The 25075-nt window shown below is 40.5% G+C and overlaps 1 protein-coding gene across 1 annotated transcript; it reads right to left on the minus strand.

The window, feature by feature from the left end:
- Positions 1 to 776: 776 nt before the first annotated feature.
- On the minus strand, positions 777 to 23668 carry avil (advillin). The gene is made up of 20 exons (XM_014167221.2): positions 23425 to 23668; positions 22883 to 23005; positions 22703 to 22777; positions 11079 to 11275; positions 8583 to 8691; positions 8357 to 8467; positions 6964 to 7169; positions 6646 to 6724; positions 6432 to 6530; positions 6107 to 6260; positions 4424 to 4524; positions 4168 to 4305; positions 3882 to 4040; positions 3501 to 3680; positions 3069 to 3220; positions 2694 to 2838; positions 2297 to 2485; positions 1970 to 2038; positions 1540 to 1650; positions 777 to 1287 (listed from the first exon to the last, which is right to left on the minus strand). Exons 2-20 carry the CDS (start codon positions 22940 to 22942, stop codon positions 1174 to 1176), a joined length of 2448 nt encoding a protein of 815 aa, XP_014022696.1. The 5' UTR covers positions 22943 to 23005; positions 23425 to 23668; the 3' UTR covers positions 777 to 1173.
- Between the last annotated feature and the right edge of the window lie 1407 nt (positions 23669 to 25075).

Below are 25075 nucleotides of genomic sequence, written 5' to 3' on the forward strand. Positions count from 1 at the left end.
GGGAAGATGCCAGAGCTAATGATGATGTTAAAGAGTTTAAGTATAGCCAATGGAATTTGTGGTTTGTATATTTTATAATTTCATTGAGGGTACCATCAACACCACAGGCCTTTTTGGGTTGTAGGGTTTGCATTTTGTCCTGTAGTTCATTCAATGTAATTGGAGAATCCAGTGGGTTCTTTAATAGTTGATTCTAAGATTTGTATTTGATCATGTATATGTTTTTGCTGTTTGTTCTTTGTTATTGGGCCACAAAGATTGGAGAAGTAGTTTACCCATACATCTCCATTTTGGATAGATAATTCTTCGTGTTGTTGTTTGTTTAGTGTTTTCCAATTTTCCCAGAAGTGGTTAGAGTCTATGGAGTCTTCAATTACATTGAGTTGATTTCTGACAGTGCTGTTCCTTCTTTTTCCATAGTGTATTTCTGTATCTCTGCTTTAGATTCTGTTGTTGTTTCAATGTGTACGTAAATATAGGGGACGTCGTGACGTCATAGGAATAGACATGCCCCGAATATAGTGCAACAACATGGTATAAAGGTTGCATGCATTGAACACAACACACCTCCAAAAATGTCTGGTAATAAAAATAGTTTGCCATAAAATATATTTTCAGGACTCAAAACAATTCAATCACAGTTATGCATGTTTGATTTTGACATTATTAACAACAATTTATTGAAGATGGATTAGGAGAAAGATAATTACACCAAGAAATCAAGACCCTGAAAGCCTCTTGTGAACTACATGGATGAAACACACATAACAATGATAGACATCTCCCCTGTTTTTATTTGTATATTGAGTCCTACCATACCATATTACAATCAACAAAACTACAGGATATATGGTAGTTGTGCGTGGTCCGAAGAGGCAATAATATAATCATTGAGAATACACACATTGATGTTTTTATTAGATTGATTGTATTTAACATGGATGTTTGATTGAGAGGTAGACATGTACAATCAAAATATTTTTTTAAATGCACAAAACATTAAATATCTCAGTTAATGCCTTCTGACATCCATTGAATTTATGACAGACTTTGAAATTAGAACAAAATAATAAGACACGAACTAAAAGTAATGTTGGAACAAGGTACAATTAGTATGCTTTGCAAATTTAAACATCTGGAAATTGATGCAAAATTATGAGAGATTCAGTCCCCTTAAAATAAGCCTTTGCCTTTTTTAATGCTCAGCTGCTTCCATAGAGGCAGGCTGGCAAACAGGTTTTTAGACATTCCAAATATGGCACTGAAGTCTGAGTCTGAGAGATGTTTCTGGACGACAGAGGAGGGAGAGAGAGAAGAAGGAGACCATTTACATTTTTCAAGGCAACATTCAAGTGTAAAGAATACATTTGTCAAGACACTTAAAACAAGTTGTACTACACCGTAACTCATAGTAGAGTATTGAGGAGAGAATCTACTTTTCACACTTTAAAAACTACCAATGAATACAGCATCTGAGTGTATCAGTGTGGCAGTACTTTGAACACTAGTCACTTCATTATAGCAGCTCAGTACACCTACCTCCTTTTGGGTGGGTTCGACACCCTTAGGCAGCTCATTGGCTAGTTTGTTGATCAGGTCCTTTGGTGGGTAAGACTGGAAGTTCTTCTTGGTCTCAACACCATTCTGCTCCTGAGAGGCAAAGATTAGATTCAGGAGTTTGTCTGACAATTCTTTTTTACACAACGGCTGCCGAGGCATAATGGATGTGTAATAATTTTTGTCCAGACAAACTAAACAATCAGTTGTATCACAACCAAAGTGGGTTGTAAATCTGTTGTATGGCCTGAGTGTGTACAGGGCCAATACAATTGAGGTATCGCTTAGTCTATTGGGTTGAGTTCACAGCAAGGTTAGGTCAATTGATTGATGGATCCAGCTCATCATTTTCTCAATCCCTCTCTTTACACCAAGTTTTGGTGAATGTATAGATAAATAAAATTGTGCTTACATTTGTGATCCTTATGAGGAATGTCACCTCCCCCAACTCTTTCTTCAGCTCTTCGTAAGTTTTCCCTCCCTAACACAACAAATGTGTGTACAGTATTATTGATGGAATCTATTAACTTAAACAGTTATGTACAATTTTTGACACACACACACACACACACACACACACACACACACACACACACACACACACACACACACACACACACACACACACACACACACACACACACACACACACAAGCACACACACACGCACAAACACACAGACATACACACACACAGGCCGAGAGTTCATCTGGAAGAGAAGGAGATCACTTGCACTCACGCTCCATTTGGAGGGGTCCCAGGCGGTGAACCAGCCGGTGAAGGTGGGGGGTTCGTACCCCTGCTTGATGAGGAGGATGGGGGTGTCAGGGTCCCGGGACCCTGGGTGGGTTCGCAGGTACTCCTGACTGGTGAGCACAGCCTCCTTCTTCTCCAACTCATTGGCCTCATTCCCTACCCAGAGGAAAACCTGGATGCAACATGATCAGATATCTGATGACGGTTCACAAATGTAATATAAAATATAAAACTATACAAAATAAAGTAAGCTTTATGTGACATCGCTTTGATTGCAGACCTATTACCTTTTCGTTAGTATAATGTTTTATAATTGTGTGATTTACTTTATACCAATTTGGTTAACATTGCAAGTTGTGTTTTAACAATACACACTGTACCTGGTCCCATGTGTCTAGCAGCATGACATCATCCTCGCTGAGGTCATCCTGTGTGAACTGGGTCACCTCGGTAACGATGAAACGGCCAGTCTTATTGGAGCATTCAAAGAGACGCTGCTGATGATCCAGAACAGCCTGCTGTAGTCTTTCAGAGACAAGAAACACACACACACACAAATCTAAATACACCAAACTGTTTACTTGAAATCCAACATATCTAGCACAGTGACTCACATCAATCCACATGGATTAGGATTGCAATCACTTCACTAACGTAATACAGCTGCTCCAATTGACATTATATGAGAGAATATTTGGTTGAAATACAGATAATGGCATGGTAACATACTGCCATACTTTATGACAGTTTATTACCTCTTGTCGTTGGCATAAGGGGCCTTCCCTCCAAGTAAATCCCAGAATTCAACAGGCTCCTGACCCTCCGCCACGATCTGCTCAGCAGTTGAGTGCTGTCCAATTACAGAACTGACCTCCTTAGCCATGGCTCTCTCATCCCCACTTGATCCCTGCCAATCAGAGAGAGACTATTAGACAGAATGTTGTACCATCTCTATATCTCTGTGTCTGCGTCCCAAATGGCACCCTATTCCCTATACCCCTCAAACTCAACTCTAGACCTCGAAGCATGTTCTACTTCATTTTTTTCATTGTTCCCCTTCAGTCAGGGACTGATTTTGACCTGTGACAACAGGTGTGTGCAATTAATTATCTGGTAGAACAGAAAACCAGCAGGCTCCACACCTGGTATCCACACCTGGATATACCTATTTATCCTCCCTACAGTACCTTGCCACACCACAGGTGGATCCCGGACTGGCTCCTCAGCAGAAAGACATCGTTTGAGTTGAGCGAGGCTGCCAGGGCCGGCACCTCGATGGCTTTGGTGTTGGAGGCGTCAGAACCGTGGACCTGGAACAATCTGATGGGTGGCTCTGGGTCAGATGTCCCTTTTCTGGAGGTACCACCCTGAGGAACAGAAGATGAGGAGAGCAGGTCAGGTTTGATTTAAATATGTTGTAATAAATTACTTCATGGTTTGAAATCCTAAATCAGCCTGTAATCACGGATAATCAAAAGACAATCCATTGATCTCAGAAAATGAAAACCAGTTTCACAAGTCTTAAATTGTATCATTGTACCATTAAATCAAAAACAAAACTGTCTCACCTCAAATATAACCATTTTACCCTTGAACATGGCCATGAAGTGTCTGGGTTCCTTGCCCATGGTGATCCTTACTTGTACAGGCTGGTCACCATACTTTTGATCCAGGGCCACGGCCTGGAAGGCAGATGCCGCTATCTCATCCTGAGAGGCATGACGCCCCTGAAAAAAATATATTAACTGTAATGATGATGTATTTATGTCTAAAGTAATGCAATTTTATTGCCATGTTATTACAAATAAATGGATTAACCTTCATGCGTTCTACAATGGCAGTAAGCTCCTTTACCTGCCACATGTAAAGGAGGTAGTTGAGCTTGTTGTGGACCTCATAAGTGTAGAGCACCAGGTAGCAGTCTCCTCCATAGAAGAAGCCATGCCACTGGGGTTCCACTGGGACCAGCTCCAGGTCCTCGATACGCCACACCTGCATGTGTCACAGAGAGTGTATGAAATATCCACAAGGAACAAACAGTGAGTCAAATGACCGAGAGATATCTTGGAACAAATTACATGATTCAGAGTTAATGTTTTTGTGAGTTTACCTGCACTTGGCCAGTGCCATCATCCACCATGCGCTCCTGTGCTGCTACATCTGGCATCACATGCATCCGCGTGGCATCAAACTTCTCCTGAGTGACGTTGGCTAAGGTATATATGTATACAGTATTAGTCAAACGTTTGGACACACCTACTCATTCTTTATTTTTATTGTTTTCTACATTGTAGAATAATAGTGAATACATCAAAACTATGAAATAACACTTATATAACAATCATATAAAACTATGAAATAACACTTTTAATAACACACAACCAAAAAGGTGTTAAACAAATCTAAATATATATTATATTTGAGATTCTTCAAAGTAGCCACCCTTGCCTTGATGATAGCTTTGCCTTGAACACTTTTTTGGTTACTACATGATTCCATATGTGTTATTTCATTGTGTTGATGTCTTCACTATTATTATACAATGTAGACATAGTGGCTCAGTTGGTAGAGCATGGTGTTTGCAACGCCAGCGTGGTGTGTGCAACGCCAGGGTTGTGGGTTCGATTCCCACGGGGGGCCAGTACAAAAAAATGCATGAAATGTATGTATTCACTACTGTAAGTCGCTCTGGATAAGAGTGTCCGCTAAATGACTAAAATGTAAATGTAAAAAAAACCCTTGAACGAGTAGGTGTGTCCAAACTTATTACTGGTACTGCATATATACACCACCGTTCAAAAGTTTGGGGTCACTTAGAAATGTCCTTGTTTTTTAAAGAAAAGCAAATATTTTGTCCATTAAAATAACATAAAGTTAATCAGAAATACAGTATAGACATTGTTAATGTTGTAAATGACTAATGTAGCTGGAAATGGCAGATTTTTTATGCAATTGTCGCACCAAACTACGTACATCTCTAGGAGAAAGAACGCGTCTCCTTCCTGAGCGGTATGACAGCTGTGTGGTCCCATGGTGTTTATACTTGTGTACTATTGTTTGAACAGATGAACGTGATACCTTCAGGCGTTTGGAAATTACTCCCAAGGATGAACCAGACTTGTGGAGGTCTACAATTTTTTTCTGAGGTCTTGGCTGATTTCTTTTGATTTTCCCATGATGTCAAGCAAAGAGGCACAGAATTTGAAGGTAGGCCTTGAAATACATCCACAGGTACACCTCCAATTGACTCAAATGATGTCAATTAGTCTATCAGAAGCTTCTAAAGCCATGACATCATTCTCTGGAATTTTCCAAGCAGTTTAAAGGCACAGTCAACTTAGTGTATGTAAACTTCTGACCCACTGGAATTGTGATACAGTGAATTATAAGTGAAATATTCTGTCTGTAAACAATTGTTGGAAAAATTACTTGTGTCAGGACATGTACCTTGTGCATAACTGACTTGCCAAAACTACAGTTTGTTAACAAGAAATTTGTGGAGTGGTCGAAAAACGAGTTTTAATGACTCCAACCTAAGTGTATGTAAACTTCTGACTTCAACTATATATATATATATATATATATATATATATATATATATAGTAACAACAGTGTTGAATCACAAAATAAAGACAAATACAAAGTGAGGAATTAGATACTAAAGATAGTATTTTCCAAGCACTCATGTCAAACATACATTCGAAAGGGGGAAAGGTAGTCACTTAAAGACAATACCTTTTATCCCATTTCTAGCTATTGATTTGGATCTGGTACCTAACATAGAAACACATACCCACTCTCCCCACATTGTGTGTTTTTCCCAGGCCTACAGTCTGCTCCTTCACACTCCAGCTCTGGAACAGCTGCTTAAAGAGGGCAGACTCTGCCCCGTCATTCACTGTCTCCACATTGGTGGTGGTGGGGTAGTTCTTCAGCTTAATGAACTCCTGTTCACAGAGGAAGGAGACAGATTCAGTGCATTCCCATCAGATACTGCAACTGGTTACTTGGCACACAAAACTCAAGCTGCCACTCTGGCAGACTTTTTGTTGCAAAAAGAGGAAACAAAAAGAAGATACCATACAGTATGTACAGTATGTGTGATCTCTTATACCCACCAAAGCTCTGGACATGGCAGCCTGTCTCTCTGCCTTGTTGGCTTGCTTCCCCTTCCACACAAAGATCTTCACCCCTCCCTGGTCTAGGAAATAACAGTCCTGGAGAAAGATTAAGTCACATGAGCTAATGTCTATAACTGGGAACCCACAACTCTTCATAATGCTTATATCAAATGATGTCCGACTTGTACAATTTTCTGCTCTGCAGACTTACATCATGATTTAACATGTCCTGAACCAGTGGCCTAGTGGCAACTTCTATGACTTTCATCTGGCCCTCAGCATCAGACACACTGTTGGGGAAAGGACATACTTACTAATGACTAAGTATGATTTTAGCCTGAGTGCCAGTCATGCTATCATGCCAACTTCTTGTATCTTATTTCATGCCAAACATGGCTTGGACTAGGCTAACTATGATTCAGAATGAGTTTTAAACTTATTGGAGTTAACTTTTTTTGCAATAAATGCCTGACACAATCCAAACAGGCAAAAATACAGGACATCTGGACATGGGCCCTTAGCCACTCACTGGTACAGAGTAAGCTGCGCTTTCTGTTGTTGGTCAGCTATTTCATCAGGCGTTCCACTGGGCAGCTTGGAGGTCCGTTGCCCCAGGATGCTAGTCAGGATGTCCATCAGTTTAGAGGAATTTGCCTCTGCTTCCCCCTCTATCACCCCTATCTCTGTCCGACCCCCTCGCTCCCTGTCCCGAATGTCTTTAGCCAGCAGCATGCCCTAAAAGTCACAGAATGTAAAGTTAGAGATGTCGTTCCATGAAAAGAGTGCATGTTGCGTCCCTTTGATATTTTCAGTAGAAATTGTTCACCAATATTGCATTTTAAAAGTCTGTTAAATTAAACGAAGTGCCCTTTAATATATACCACCTGGAGAATTCGATAAATCCGATTTTTTTTACATGAATTAAGGCTTATAAAGTGCAACATTTCTGCATTTGTACATGTCCCTCCATCAACCCTGTGTCACTTTTAGGAAGATTTCAACCCACTTCAACCCACCAAACACTTTCCCAAGTTTCATCATCATTGTGAAGCCCCAAGTTATTTACTTGATTTGCCAAAGTAATTTCTGAAGATTATTTATTTCATGTGATTAGTGGTTCAATTTATGTCTCTCCCTCTTTTAAGGTCAACCCTGTTACAATAACTGCATTTTTATTGAGTTTTCAATCCTTTTTTTCCAAAAGAAACATTTAACATCTAATAGTCAAATCATAGTGTAAACGCAAGTGAGCTGGTTCTACTCTTTTTGGCAATTTTCTGGTGTTTTGTGATGGGACAACTGAACAGGTCGAGCATAACACCTGTCAACCCTGTTACCCATAGATAGACAGGCTAGAAATGTTTTAGCAATACACGTTTTTTTGTGAAGTTTGCATTCAACTGCCGCTCTCTGTTGCACACAACAAGCTTCCATTCCCCCGTCACAATGGGATTTATGTCTGATCTAAGATGAAATCATCAACCCTGTTATGGTCAACCCTGTTACTTTATTTGGCACTTAATAGGCACTTATTATTAAAAAAATTTTAGTTATTTAACCTTTCGAGATGAAAAGATTTGTTTTGAATAAAGTTGAACATGTGCTCTTTATGACAGAATGTTAAAAGTAGGTGAAATCAAATATTTTCAAAAGGCACAGAATTGGTGGAATAACCCAGAGGTACGTGATTGAGTTACTGTGATTCTAATCTAAAGTGTTGATTCTAATGTGTTTCTACTAGGGGTCTCTACAGCCAATCTTTAGGGGAGTGGATTTCACTTCAACCACTCTTGGTTTATTGAGCTACCAATGTGGAATTAGCTTCATCGTGTCAGTGATTGGAGGTATGTGTAATAAGATTACATTGACTTCACTGTTGATACACTCCTTGAGAACAGCAATTGCACAGATCGTTACCGTACCTTGAGCCTCTCCTGTCTGTTGCTCTCTGGTCCATTCCACTGAATGATGGTTTTACCAGAGTCCAACAGAAAGACATCCCCAAGATTGAAGCTTTTCCAGCTCATCTCTACCTACAGTATGGGCAAAATTGTGCCAGATACATTGCAAGTTAATTTTCAAGCATTTTCTGCGGCACTTCCTGTTGTGTTACACAGAATGAAATCACCCTGTATCTGTGTTTCTCACCTCCATGGCGCTGACCCTTTTCTTCCCTTTCACATGCAGCAGTCTCTGGATGTCATAACTGTTGGTCTCTATGTGTTTCATTCCTGATGCCACCCCACCCTTCTTATAGCTGTAGGAGACAGAGAGGTAAGTAGGCTATAAAATACATTTCTCTTGGTTTTATTACAGTGTAATGTCTGTATTGCGTGCACAAAATACATTGTGTTTTTTGTGACGTTGAAATAAGAGCTTTTGCTCAATAATCAAATCTGTATGGGTGGGTACACTAATCACCATTGATAACTATGCTCCTTTGCCTAACCTACACCCACAGAAGAATTACCCACAGTGCTTCAGAATATGATCAGAATGGGAATACTGAACAGAGTATAACGATGAGATTGTTTGATTGCTCTCTCTCTCTCTCGCTATATATGTGTGTATATATATATATATATAAATTATATGTACAGTGCCTTGCAAAAGTATTCATCCCCCTTGGCGTTTTTCCTATTTTGTTGCATTACAACCTGTAATTTAAATGGATATTTATTTGGATTTCATGTAATGGACATACACAAAATAGTGCAAATTGGTGAAGTGAAATGAAAAAAATAACTTGTTTAAAAAAATTCTACAAAATTAAAAACAGAAAAGCGGTGCGTGCATATGTATTCACCCCCTTTGCTGTAAAGCCCCTAAATAAGATCTGGTGTAACCAATTACCTTCAGAAGTCACATAATTAGTTAAATAAAGTCCACCTGTGTGCAGTCTAAGTGTCACATGATCTGTCACATGATCTCAGTATATATATACCTGTTCTGAAAGGCCCCAGAGTCTGCAACACCACTAAGCAAGGGGCACCACCAAGCAAGCGTCACCATGAAGACCAAGGAGCTCTCCAAACAAGTCAGGGACAAAGTTGTGGAGCAGTACAGCTCAGGGTTGGGTTATAAAATAATATCAGTAACTTTGAACATCCCACGAGCACCATTAAATCCATTATTAAAAATGGAAAGAATATGGCACCACAACAAACCTGCCAAGAGAGGGCCGCACACCAAAGCTCACGGACCAGGCAAGGAGGGCATTAATCAGAGAGGCAACAATGTCACGGCTGTTTGAAAGAGCGGACCAAGATGCAGTGTTTTCGTAGTTCCACATGTTTTATTTAAATCAGTGAAACCGAATGCAACAATTAACACTTTAAGTAAATACAAAACAACAAACCGTGACGCTGGAGGAACATAAACCTCACGAAGAACAATCACCCACAAACACCTGTGGGACAAACCTAAACTTAAATAGGACCTCCAATTAGAGACAACGACAACCTGCTGCCTCTAATTGGAGGTCATGCCAAATAACACCAACATAGAAATACAAACCTAGAACCAAAACATAGACATACAAAACCAGACAAACACCCCCTGTCACGCCCTGACCTACTCTACCATAGAAAATAACCACTCACTATGGTCAGGACGTGACAAACAAAGACACCAAAGATAACCCTGAAGGAGCTGCAAAGCTTCACAGTGGAGATTGGAGTATCTGTCCATAGGACCACTTTAAGCCGTACACTCCACAGAGCTGGGCTTTCCTGAAGAGTGGCCAGAAAAAAAGTCATTGCTTAAAAAAAAAAAATAAGCAAACATGTTTGATGTTCGCCAAAAGGCATGTGGGAGACTCCCCAAACATATGGAAGACTGTACTCTGGTCAGATGAGACTAAAATTGAGCTTTTTGGCCATCAAGAAAAATGCTATGTCTGGCGCAAACCCAACACCTCTCATCACCCTGAGAACACCATCCCCACAGTGATGCATGGTGGTGGCAGCATCATGCTGTGGGGATGTTTTTCATCGGCAGGGACTGGGAAACTGGCCAGAATTGAAGGAATGATGGATGGCGCTAAATACAGGGAAATACTTGAGGGAAACCTGTTTCAGTCTTCCAGAGATTTGAGACTGGGACGGAGGTTCACCTTCCAGCAGGACAATGACCCTAAGCATACTGCTAAAGCAACACTTGAGTGGTTTAAGGGGAAACATTTAAATGTCTTGGAATGGCCTGGTCAAAGCCCAGACCTCAATCCAATTGAGAATCTGTGGTATGACTAAAAGATTGCTGTAAACCAACGGAACCCATCCAACTTGAAGGGGCTGGAGCAGTTTGCCTTGAAGAATGGGCAAAAATCCCAGTGGCTAGATGTGCCAAGCTTATAGATACATACCCCGGGACTTGCAGCTGTAATTGCTGCAAAAGGTGGCTCTACAAAGTATTGACTTTGGGGGGGTGAATAGGTATGCACCCTCAAGTTTTCAGTTTTTTTGTCTTATTTGTCATTTGTTTCACAATAAAAAATATTTTGCATCTTCAAAGTGGTAGGCATGTTGTGTAAGTCAAATGATACAAACCCACCAAAAAATCTATTTTAATTCCAGGTTGTAAGGCAACAAAATAGAAAAAATCCAAGGGCGGTGAATACTTTCGCAAGCCACTGTATATACTTACATGACCCCTTGTTTGAAGTATCCCCGGAAGGCATCCGACTCATGGTTCTGGGCCTCGCGGTGCTGGATGGGCCCTGATCCCAGGAACTCATCCAGCTGGATGGTGTAGACTGCGGCCGCACCCTGTTCATCCTGACTGGACTGGGAGCCGATCCAGTAGTGGATGTCATAGGACAGAGAGCTGCCCACTTTCTGGGTCTGAGACAGACAGGGGGAGATAAAGAGAGAGAGATCAATATGGCCCCCTAGACACAACTACAATAAAACAACCAACAAAAAACGGGTCACAACTCCTGCAGCTCTGTTGCACGCTGGGTCTGTACATAGTCAATGATAGGCTTCGAGGGAACTACATCTGTAGGTACACCTATAGCTCATCTCTTGGCAGTAATACTGCAGGCTACTTTATCACTGACCTTAACCCAGAGTTTCTCAAAGCGTTCACAGTTAGCCCACTGACAACCCTATCAGATCACAGCAAAATCACAATCTACTTGAAGAGAGCAATACTCAACCATGAGGCATCGAAGCCGAAAAAACTGCATGCTATTGAGAAATGCTATCGATGGAAGGAGGTTAGTGTATGTAACCGATGTGAAATGGATAGTTAGTTAGCGGTGGTGCACGCTAATAGCGTTTCAATCAGTGACGTCACTCGCTCTGAGACCTGAAGTGGTTGTTCCCCTTGCGTTGCAAGGGCCGCGGCTTTTGTGGCGCGATGGGTAACGATGCTTCGTGGGTGTCATTTGTTGATGTGTGCAAGGGTCCCTGGTTCGAGCCCAGGTTGGGGCGAAGAGAGGGACAGAACCTACACTGTTACATGTAGATACCTACCAAAAAACAATTGGCCAAAAACAAAGCCAATCACCCCTAGAGAACTTCCTGGACAAAATGTTTCCCTGCAATAGTGAAGGTGTAAACTTAGAAGTAGGAAGCCTGAAAAATATATTTGACCTATCAGCTAACATATCACATTTTAATTCAGGCAGAAAACCTAAGAAAACTAACAACAATGAGAAATGGCTTAATGAAGAGCTATCTATTCAAAATTGAGATGTATGGATAAACCACTTCTCCAACCTTTTCAGCAATATAACGCAATTTCTAACATTTCATAAAAACTGTTTTCACTTTGTCATTATGGGGTATTGTATGTAGATTGATGAGAGAAAAATACAATTTAATCAAATTTAGAATAATGCAAAGAATAAGCGCAAAAATCAGCTATTAAAGACTACCAGAACCCACTGGATTCTCCAATTACATTGGATGAGCTACAGGACAAATACAGACCCTCCAACCCAAAAAGGCCTGTGGTGTTAATGGTATACTAAACAAAATGATAAAATATACAGACCACAAATTCAAATTGGCTATTCTTAAACTCTCCAACATTATTCTTAGGTCTGGCATATTCCCCAATTTTTGGAACCAAAGTCTGATCACCACAAGCCACAAAACTGGAGACAAATTTCACCCCAATAATTACTGTGGAATCTGTGTCAACAGCAATCTCAGAAAAATCCTCTGCAGTATCATCAACAGCAGACTCCAACATTTCCTCAGTGAAAACAATGTCCTGAGCAAATGTCAAATTGGCTTCTTACCAAAAAAACATACGACAGACCACGTACACAGTGCATTTGGAAAGTATTCAGACCCCTTGACTTTTCCACATTTTTTTACATTACAGCCTTATTCTAAAATTGATTAAATTGTATTTTTCTCTCATCAATCTACATACAATACCCCATAATGACAAAGTGAAAACAGTTTTTTTGAAATGTTAGAAATGTTAAAAAACAGAAATATCTTATTTACATAAGTATTCAGACCCTTTGCTATGAGACTCGAAATTGAGCTTAGGTGCATCCTGTTTCCATTGATCATCCTTGAGATGTTTCTACAACTTGATTGGTGTCCACCTGTGGTAAATTCAATTGATTGGAAATTATTTGGAAAGGCACACACCTGTCTATATAAGGTCCCACAGTTGAGAATGCATGTCAGAGCAAAAACCAAGCCATGAGGTCGAAGGAATTGAATTTACCACAGGTGGACCCCAATCAAGTTGTAGAAACATCTCAAGGATGATCAATGGAAACAGGATGCACCTGAGCTCAATTTCGAATCTCATAGCAAAGGGTCTGAATACTTATGTAAATAACGTATCTGTTGTTTTTTGTAAATACATTTGCAAACATTTCTAAAAACCGATTTTTCATTTTCATTATGCGGTATTGTGTGTAGAAGGATGAGGATTTATTATTTATTTCATCCATTTTAGAATTCGGCTGTAACAAAATGTGGGAAAAGTGAAGGGGTACACCCTGCACACAATTATTGACAAACAAAACAAAAAAGTATTTTCATGCTTTGTTGATTTCAAGCTTTTAATTCATTTTGGCATGAGGGTCAACTATACAAATTGATGGAAAGCGGTATTGGGGGAAAAACATGTGACAATATAAAATCAATGTACGCATCGATTGCGATCAATGGTTGACCTCCAAGTAATTCGTATTCGATCACCAAACATTTCTGTAAAAAACAACACTGATAAACCTTTGCGTTCATATTATATATATCTTTTTTTCGTTTAGCACTGTTGGCGGTAGGTGCATTTGATTCAGCAGCCCTAGCGCCTGGAAGACAAAGTGTTCCCATTTTGAACCATTTCATGTGTCTGAAGGTAGAACTCTGCATACTCGGCAGGCCCAGATAGCAAATCAAGTGCACCTATAGGCCTACTGCTGGCCAATCAGATAGCTCACATCACCGTGTCTGCACAGTTTCCTCGAGCCATAGGCTGTAAAAAGAAGCCTCGAGCGCACAGCAATTTTGCTCATGTGAGATTTCAAAACCATGACTAGAGAGAGACTAAATGAATACAGCAAAGAGCTGCTGTTTTTATAAGTAAGTTCATGTTTAAATTGTTATTCAGCACGTAAACACTTAGTTCAACACTTTTATAGGCCATAAAATGTGCGTTCTCTGTACTTCCACTTACGTTACCACCAGCAGTTCAGCTGCAATGAATGAGTATAGCAAAGTGTTTCGTTTAAGCTTGCGTTGTTATTATTAGCGCCTTGTGTCTTTTTTAATATCAAGAAATATTTCACTTACTCATAGGAGTAACATGAGGCAGAAATAATGCAGTGCGACTTAACCTCTCTCGGGTATGTGGGACGTCCCACCTAGTCAACAGCCAGTGGAATCGAGTGGCGCGATATTCAAAAACCTTAAAAATACTATAACTTCAATTTCTCAAACATATTACTATTTTATACCATTTTAAAGACAAGGCTCTCGTTAATCTAACCACATTGTCTTATTTCAAAAAGGCTTTACAACGAAAGCAAAACATTAGATTATGTCAGGAGAGTACCCAGCCAGAAATAATCACACACCCATTTTTCAAGCTAGCATATAATGTCACAAAAACCAAAACCACAGCTAAATGCAGCACTAACCTTTGATGATCTTCATCAGATGACACTCCTAGGACATTATGTTATACAATACATGCATGTTTTGTTCAATCAAGTTCATATTTATATCAAAAACCAGCTTTTTACATTAGCATGTGACGTTCAGAACTAGCATACCCACCGAAACTTCCGGTGAATTTACTAAATTACTCACGATAAACGTTCACAAAAAACATAACAATTATATTAAGAATTATAGATACAGAACTCCTTTATGCAATCGCGGTGTCAAATATCCTCTGTTTTGTCCGTGTGTTCAGGTCCTTATCCGAACGGTGACGCGCGGACGCATGTCGTGACAAAAAATGTGATTTTTCTCGTAAAATAGCGATAATATTCCGACCGGGAGACGTTGTTTTCATTCAAAGACTGAAATAAGAAAATGGTGTCTCCACGTGCATGCGTGCGCCCGTGTCATTGTTCTCAGATCGACCACTATCCAAATGCGCTACTGTTTTTCAGCCAGGGACTGCAGAGTCATCATTCCCCGTTCTGGCGCCTTCTGAGAGCCTATGGGAGCCTTAGAAAATGTCACGTTACAGCAGAGATCCTCTGTTTTCGATAAAGAGGCTATAGAAGGCCAAGAAATGGTCAGAGAGGGCACTTCCTGTATAGAATCTTCTCAGGTTTTGCCCTGCCATATGAGTTCTGTTATACTCACAGACACCATTCAAACAGTTTTAGAAACTTTAGGGTGTTTTCTATCCAAATCAAACAATTATATGCATATTCTAGTTTCTGGGCAGGAGTAATAACCAGATTAAATCGGGTACGTTTCTTTATCCGGACGTGAAAATACTGCCCCCTACCCAAGAGAGGTTAAGTTTTGCCATCAGCTGGAAGACTGTATCCAGCTGACAGTGAGGCAGGAGAGAGGCAGCTTCACCGCTGCACTCCCTCCCTCCTCTCGGATGCAGGCCATTAGTGCAGTAAAATAAAATAAAAAGCTCATTATTATGCACACTTAGCTGTGCCTCTCAAGTAATACAATAAATTGTCTATTACTAGTGTGATCATATACCTACAATTGTTTTATATAATTTCCAAATGATCTGAGAAGAACAAGATTGGCAGGGAAATTCAAGCATAGCCAATACGCAGTGATACTGTATTGGGCCTATAGCCTACTGTACAAAGCTCATAGCTACAGAACTGTTTTTAATAGGTTCATGTTGCATAGGCTTATGTTTTGAAAAATATCTGAGCAGTAGATGTTGGCTTGCTTTTGTGTTCTCAGTCAAGTGTTCTTGACTCAGAAAAGGTTGATGACCACTGCCCTAGACCACACAAAGAACTATAACTACCTTGGCCTAAACCAGGGGCTCAACTTTGGTTTTAAAAGTGGGGGGGACATAATTATTATTATTATTATTATTTTTTATCCAGTCGGATAAACACTCCAAACAGCCTACCCGACCACTCGGAGGCGTCCGCATGGTCCTAAATCACACCGCTGCCTCGTTTTGTATCACATTCCAATGATAAAACAGGGGGAGGGCATGTGAAAGTTGAGCTCCTGGCCTAAACACATTGCTTGACTTCGGCCAGAGCAGTACAGAGCGCCATACCGGCACTTCAAAGTTTAGGGGAACTGCGTACCACCTCCTCTATAAAACAAAGTAGTCTATCGCTGGGCCCAGATTCACACACAGGCAAAAAATTATTGATCGAAGTGGAATGAAGGCGGGATCTGCATTGAATAGCAATGGAGAGTTGGCATTCATTTCCTGATTCCGTTTTGTTCAAGTTTATTTTCTGCTAGTCTGTGAATCTGTGCATGAGAGTAAACTGTTCGAAATTGCACATGCATCCTGAATGCACATGATGCGCTGTTCCAAGTTGTCAAATTAGGGATTGTAAGGTCATGAAAAGTCCTAGAAATGAGTTTAATCATTTTTGTTATGTAATTCATAAAGGCACATTTTTTAATTGGAATGACGCTTCAGTGCCTGTCTGTGTGTGCTGTTTGTATGCCAGTGCGAGTGGGCCGTTGCCTGAGAAAGAGCGCGACATTTCAGCAGAAGGTATAAAATAATTACAGGCAAGTCTAACTAGATAGCCAATTCAAAACATAACTTGTAGAAATTATCTTGCTATAGCTAACTAAGCATTAATGTCGTTGTCACATTCCACCACCACTGTAGAGCCTAAATAAATCTGTACTGTTGGAAAGTTGGGATTCCCCTCTATTAAACAGTAGCCAAATTTGCGACAATGTAAAAAAAATATTCGAAGAATAGTCTAATTGACAAATAACATGCTGTGCATAGATCTCCCCCAAAACATGAATATTATAGCCTTATATATAAATATGTCTAGTTAGATACCTGGCTTTGAAGTCGCTTACTTTATCCATTTGATCCCTGATTCATTGAATGAGGGAATCATTTTAGAAAGACAAAAGTATTTTGTTGTAATGTTGCAATATTTTATATCAAGGGTGGTAACCATCCTCCAGGATAGCTACTGGGTGTGCAGGCTTTTGTTCAAGCCCTGGTCTAACCACATTGTAGTCAAAACAGGAGCTGCTCAACAGGGCCTTGATAAGTAAATTTGGGTGTTTCGGGGCTGGATCAAAAGCCAAGCCTCCTCACCCAGGAGCTCTCCAGATTGACGGTTGACCACATGTTGACAACATGTGACTAACTGGAGTTCTACTTCGTTGGGGGTTAAGTGCCTTGATCAAGGGCACAATGGCAGGAGATGGTAAGTCTACATGGGATCAGACACAGCAGCTATCCAGTGTCAATGATGCTTACTTTTCATGTACGGTATAATAATAATCATGAAAATGTGGTTACAAATCATGGAGAAGTAATGGAAAATGTGTATAAACCATTAACAGTAAATAATCAGGTCTCTATAGCATAATGTAATTTGTGAATTTCGGTGAACATAGTCTAATGAACCAACTTGGAAAAAGACAGCTCCTGCACTTCTTTCATCCCAAGTCAAGCATTACTTAAACATCAACACCACAGGTAACTTCCACAAGGCTGTGAATGATCTAAGAGACAAGGCAAGAAAGGCTTTCTACGCCATCAAAAGGAACATAAAACTCGACATCGCAATTAGGGTCTGGCTAAAAATACTTGAATCAGTTATAGAACCCATTGCCCTCTGGTTGTGAGGTCTAGGGGTCCACTAACCAACCAAGAATTCACAAAATTTGAAAAATCACCCAATTTAGACGCTGCATGCAGAATTCTGCAAAAATGTAGTTAGTGTACAACGCAAAACTCCGAACAATGCAGAGCATAATTAGGACTATATCCGGTAGTTATCCAAATCCAGAATAGAGATGTTAAATTGTACAACCACCTAAAACAAACCGATGCCCAAACATTCCATGACAAAGCCCTCCAATAGAGAGAGATGAACCTAGAGAAGAGTCCCCTCAGCCAGCTGGTTCTGGGGTTCTGTTCACAAACACAAACAGACCCCACAGAGCTCCAGGACAATTAAACAAAAGTGAGAATTAGACCCAACCAAATTATGAGAAAGCAAAAAGAGAACTATTTGACAAACTGGAAAGAATTAACCAAAAAACAGCAAATTGGAATGCTATCTGGCCCTAAACAGAGAGTAGACAGTGGCAGAACACCTGACCTCTGTGACTGACCCAAAATTAAAGAACATCCTTGCTATTGAGAGAGGCCGTCATAGCTCTCGAGAGAAGACAGGCTATGTGCACACTGGCCGCAAAATGTGGTGGAAACTGAGCTGAACTTCCTAACTTCCTGCCAAATGCATGACCCCATTAGAGATACATATTTCTCACAGATCACACAGACCCACAAAGAATTTGAAAACAAATAAAACATTGATAAACTCCCATATTTGTTTGGCAAAATACCACAATGTGCAATCGCAGCAGCAAGATGTGTGGCCCGTAGCCATGAGAAAAGGGCAACCAGTGGAGCAGAAACAACATTGTAAATACCACCAATACTTATCTGTTTATTTATCTTCCCTACTATTCCTACTACAACTATTTGCACATTGCTAAAACACTATACATAGTTGATAATATAACACTTAAAATGTCTTTATCATTTTGAAACCTTTATGAGTGCAATGTTTACTGTTCATTTCTAATAATTGTTTGTTGATGTTTTGTGTCTTCTCACTTTTGTTTATTGTTTACTTCCCTTGCTTTCTCAATGTAAACATGTTTCCCATGTAAATAAAGCCCCATTGAATTGAGAGAGAGAGAGCGAGAGAGAGAGCGAGAGAGATAGATCCACTGCCTTTAGAAAGTATTTACACCCCTTGACTTTTTCCACATTTTGTTGTGTTACAACCTGAAACTAAAATTAATTAAATTGAGATTTTGTGTCACTGGCCTACACACAATACCCCATAATGTCAAAGTTGAATTATGTTTTTATCTAAAATGTCTTCAACCTCTTTGTTATTGCAAGTCACATAATAGGTTGCATGGACTCACTCTATGTGCAATAATGGTGTTTAACATGATCTGTACCCCACACATACAATTATCTGTAAGGTCCCTCAGTCGAGCAGTGAATTTCAAACACAGATTCAACCACAAAGACCAGGAAGGTTTTCCAATGTCTCGCAAAGAAGGGCACCTATTGGTAGATAGGTAAAAATACAAAAAACAAACATTGAATATCCCTTTGAGCATGGTGAAGTTATTAATGACACTTTGGATGGTGTATCAATACACCTAGTCACCAAAAATATACAGGCATCCTTCCTATCTTAGTTGCCGGAGAGGAAGGAAACCACTCAGGGATTTCACCACTAGCCAATGGTGACAGTTACAGAGTTTAATGGCTGTGATAGGAGAAAACTGAGGATGGATCAACAACAATGTAGTTATTCCACAACACTAACCTAAATGACAGAGTGAAAAGAAGTAGGCCTGTTCAGAATAAAAAAATATTCCAAAACATGCATCCTGTTTGCAATAAGGCACGAAAATAAAACGGCAAAAAATTTGGCTAAGAAATTAACTTTATATCCTGAATACAAAGTGTTACGTTTGGGGCAAATCCAACACATGACTGAGTACCACGCTTCATATTTTCAAGCATGGTGCTGGCTGCATCATGTTATGGGTATGCTTGTCATCTGCAAGGACTAGGAATAAAAAAAAATTAGATACAAATAAACAGAATAGAATTAAGCACAGGCAAAATCCTAGAGGAAAACCTGGTTCACTCTGCTTTCCAACAGACACTGGAGACAAGTTCACTTTTCAGCAGGACAAAAAACTAAAATGCAAGGCAAAATATACACTGGAGTTGCTTACCAAGACGACATTGAATGTTCCTGAGTGGCCAAGTTACAGTTTTGACTTAAATCGGCTTGAAAGCTATGTCAAGACTTGAAAATGGCTGTCTAGCAATGATGAACAACCAACTGATAGGGCTTGAAGAGACTTACCCAGAAAGACTCACAGATTCTAACATGTATTGACTCAGGGGGTTGAATCGTTATGTAATCAAGATAATGTATATTAGTATTTTATTTTTCATTACATTTTTTTACCAATATTAGAATTTTTGTGTAGATCATTGATAAAAAATGACCATTAAATCCATTTTAATCCCACCTTGTAACACAACAACATGTGGAAAAAGTAATGGGGTGTGAATACTTTCTGAAGGCACTGTAGATAGATAGATAGATAGATAGATAGATAGATAGACAGAGAGACAGATAGGGAGAGGGTGGAGATGGGGGAGATAGAAAGAAGAGGAGGTAGAGGCAGACAGACAAACAAACAAACAGAGAGAGATAGAAAGAGGAAGCATCACAAAGAGCATTTTGTGACTCACAGGACTTCAAACCAGGACCAATGGTATATAGCCGTTAGCAAGCAAATACTGTCACCACTATGATAATCATGCAAAACAGACTCCAAAGCAAACACACTGATTCCCTCCAGGGCATTAATAACATGCAGTGCCTAGTGAAAGTCTACACACCCTATGCACAGTCTTCACATTTTGCTGCCTTAAAATTCAATCTAAAAATTGATTAAATGTGTGTGTGTAGGGTGGGGTGGGGGGGTTCCCTACAGATCAACACAACATTTTCAAAGTTTAAAGGAAGTTATAGAAAATGTACAAAAAATAATGTCTGGATTGCGTATGTTTTCACACCCCAGAGTTAAAAAAATCCCATAGGGCGGCGCACAATTGGCCCAGCGTCGTCCGGGTTTGGACTGGGTAGGCCGTCATTGTAAATAAGAATGCATTCTTAACTGACTTGTCTAGTCAATATGTGGTTAAATAAATGTAAAAAATAAAAATCTTGGTGGAAGCACTTTTGGCAGCCATTACAGCTGTGAATCATTTAGAAAATGGTTCTACCAACATTTAGGGCAACATATCCATTGTTTTTGTCAAAATTGCTCAATCACATTACATTTGATTGGGAATCATTGATGGACTGCAATATTCAAACCTTGTTTCAGATTTTTCAAGCAGATTGAAGCCAGGACTGAGACTGGACCGTTCAGAAACACTCAACACCACTTTGAAAGCCATTCTGGTGTGTCTTTGGCATTAACATTGGTGTAATTGTCTTGCTGTAAAATAAAACTATATCCCAGGGTATTCAGAAGGCTGAGGCTGGTTTTCCTCTAACTTTTTACCTGGGATTTGCTCTTTTCATATTTATTTTGATCCTGACAAACTCCTCAGTTCCTGCCGATGACAAGCATACATATAACATGATGCTGCCACCACAATACTTGAAAATAGAGAGGGTTTCCCTCTGTAATGTGTTGTATTGGATTTGACCCAAACCTGTAGTTTTTTAATTTAATGTATTCGCTGTGTTGTCTTGCAGTATTGCATAACATCCTTGTTGCAAACAGAATGGATGATTTGGAGTGGATGTTTTACTTTATCATACAGGCTAGTAATATGGAGTGAATGCAATGTTGTGGATCCCTTTGTATTTTCAAGAATTTTGGTGGCAGCATCGTGTTATGGGTATGCTTGTCACTGGCAGGGACTGGGGAGTTTGTCAGGATCAAAATAAATATGAACGGAGCAAAGCCCAGGTAAAAAGTTGAGAGGAAAACCTGCCGTAGTCTTCTGAAAACCTAACCTTGGGTTTTATATTTCCGCAGGACAATTACACATATGTTAATGTAAAGACACACCAGAATGGCTTACCAAGAGGAGTTGAGTGTTCCTGAATGGTCCAGTCTCAGTCCCGACTTAAATCTATTTAAAAAATCTGAGACAAGGATTAAATATTGCTTCCCATCAATGATTCCCAAGCAAATTTATTGAGCTTGACCAGTTTTGACAAAAATTATGGATATATGTTGCGCTAAGAGTTGTGCAAAGTTGGTAGAATTATTCACAGCTGTAATGGCTGCCAAAGGTGCTTTCACCAAGTATTAACTCTAGCATGTGAAGACATAGGCATTCAAGAAATCTTAGGGTTTTTTGTGTTAATTTGGAAATTATTCTATAGCTTTCTTTCACTTTGAAAATGTGGAGTAGGCCTCCTGAGTGGTGCAGCGGTCTAAGGCACTGCAGTGCAGTGCTAAAGGCATCACTACAGATCTGGGTTCAATCCCGGGCTGTGTTGCAGCCGGCTGTGACCAGGAGACCCATGAGGCAGGGCACAATTAGCCCAGCGTTGTCCAGGTTAGGGAGTGTTTGGCCGGCTGGGATGTACTTGTCCCATCGCGCTCTAGCGACTCCTGTGGTGGGCCGGGCACTTGCACGCTGACGCGATTGCCAGTTGTACTGTAGTTTCTCCAACACGTCGGCTTAAGCGAGCAGTGTGTCAAAAAGCAGGGCGGCTTGGTAGGGTCGTGTTTCGAAGGACGCATGGCTCTCGACCTTCGCCTCTCCCGAGTCCGTACGGGAGTTGAAGCAATGAGACAAGACTGTAACTACCAATTGGATATCACAAAAAAGGGGTAAAAAGTACCACAAAAAAAATGTGGAGAAGTTGTGTATATCTGTAGAGGGGGAAAAAATATTGAATCCCTTTTAGATTACATTTTAAGACAGAAAAATGTGAAGAGGGGTGTGTAGACTTTCACTAGGCATTGTAAATCATAACTCCCTCATTCAACAAATGAATGTGCTGACATGACATCCCTGATAAGTATCATGGCCCCGAGACTCACAGAGAGTAGGATGTAGCAGTCGCCCTCGTAGAAGTTGCCATGTGATTTTTCAGGGACCTGCACCAGCTCCATTTTCTGTGAGGACAAAGAAATGCAGATGTCTGTCTTTTTCACAACTGACTTTGTGAAATCCACACCCTGATCATTTTCAAAGAATACACTGACTGACAGCTGCCTTACCTCAATTCGCCAGATTATAATCCCAGGATTGTGGGTTACTGCTCTGAATGTGTACTCCATGTTTCTCAGATAAAGGCAATCTCAATCTATGTTGGAAAGTTCCTTGGACCTGATTTTTGGACCCTGGAAGAAGGAGTATTTCTGTAACCACTGAACCAAATTGCATTATCTGACACAGGAGGTTATTGAGATGGATATTAAAAAGGACTTCAATATCAATTTCAGGATTACTGGAGGTTTACTGCAGAACGAATGTATTTGCATCAAAAAATGGGTGTTGTCGGAAGAAGAGGGAGAAGCATTCAAAAGCACTGCGTTGCCATTGACATCCACTACTATACATTAGATTGTCAATGTCACAAAGTTCCCAACATACTGTGAACTTTACTGTTCACAACATACTGTGAACTTTACTGTTCTGATGGTCAAAGCTGTGTATGCCTATATCGATCCAGCCATAAAACATCCTAATTCTCTTCTCTCAATACACACGATGAAACTCAGAAATCACAGAGGGCAGATATGATCAAGTCAAACAGTACCTGGAGTTGCTGTTGCAGAGGTAGAAGACAAGGGTGTACAGCTAGAAAGTTACTTGCTTGATTGTAGGAGTAAGTGTCTCTGTGTGTGTCTGGATGGTTCTTCTGTTGACTCAAGGTTGGACACAGCAGTACATCCCCAGGTGAGTACCAGAGGATTTAGGATTGTCACTGGGGCATCAAAGCATTCTTCTTCTCCTCTTCCTCCTCCTGGCCCTTGGACCCTGGGAGATTTGCCTGAGTTTGCATGTTCCAGGACCTCTCCTATCGCTCCATCCAATCGCTGATTAGAGAAAAGGAAAGATACACAAATCAGCAGGGAAATGAGAGAGCAGACATGACTCATATTCAAAAGACCACGGGCTGAAAGGACACATTAGTGATAGTGGAGGTGGGAGGAAAGGGGGAGAGGAGGTGTAGAAAGAAAGGGAGGGAGGGGGAGTAATAAATAACCCTCCCTTTGCCAGGAAATGCATCTGGCTGTATGAGGAAGGAAGCCACAGAGCTATAGATGTTTTGATAAATGATGCACTGCACAATGGACTATTGATGCTGTAATGTAGTTGCTGCCTATAATAACTAGGCATTAGAAGGTCCTCCCCAGTAGAGGGTATACTGTAGGAGAGGTCCTAAGAGTCATCTCCAGTAGAGGCCTATACTGTAGGAGAGGTCCTAAGAGTCATCTCCAGTAGAGGCCTATACTGTAGGAGAGGTCCTAAGAGTCATCTCCAGTAGAGGCCTATACTGTAGGAGAGGTCCTAAGAGCCATACATAGTAGAGGCCTATACTGTAGGAGAGGTCCTAGGAGTCATACATAGTAGAGGCCTATACTGTAGGAGAGGTCCTAAGAGCCATCTCCAGTAGAGGCCTATACTGTAGGAGAGGTCCTAAGAGTCATACATAGTAGAGGCCTATACTGTAGGAGAGGTCCTAAGAGCCATCTCCAGTAGAGGCCTATACTGTAGGAGAGGTCCTAAGAGCCATCTCCAGTAGAGGCCTATACTGTAGGAGAGGTCCTAAGAGTTATACATAGTAGAGGCCTATACTGTAGGAGAGGTCCTAAGAGCCATCTCCAGTAGAGGCCTATACTGTAGGAGAGGTCCTAAGAGCCATCTCCAGTAGAGTCCTATACTGTAGGAGAGGTCCTAAGAGTCATACATAGTAGAGGCCTATACTGTAGGAGAGGTCCTAAGAGTCATCTCCAGTAGAGGCCTATACTGTAGGAGAGGTCCTAAGAGTCATCTCCAGTAGAGGCCAATACTGTAGGAGAGGTCCTAAGAGCCATCTCCAGTAGAGGCCTATACTGTAGGAGAGAATCTCACATGATGACACAGAGCTACGTGACACTCACTTTACACTGATTATGTTTCAAATGGCGTTATTGATTTTTAGAATGCTCTCACTGGATGTCCTTAAAGCCAAATCTAGCTGCACTCTAGAAGTACAGGTAACTGCCAAAACAAAGGAAAAACCAAAATAATAAAGTGTACACTGAGTGCACAAAACATTAGGAACACCTTAATATTGAGTTGCACCCCCTTTTGCTCAATTCGTCAGGGCATGGACTCTACAAGGTGTCAAACGCGTTCCACAGGGATGCTGGCCCATGTTGACTGCAATGCTTCCCACAGTTGTGTCAAGATGGCTGGATATC

This window comes from Salmo salar, chromosome ssa22 (assembly GCF_905237065.1).
Source record: "Salmo salar chromosome ssa22, Ssal_v3.1, whole genome shotgun sequence".
Lineage (NCBI taxonomy): Eukaryota > Metazoa > Chordata > Actinopteri > Salmoniformes > Salmonidae > Salmo > Salmo salar.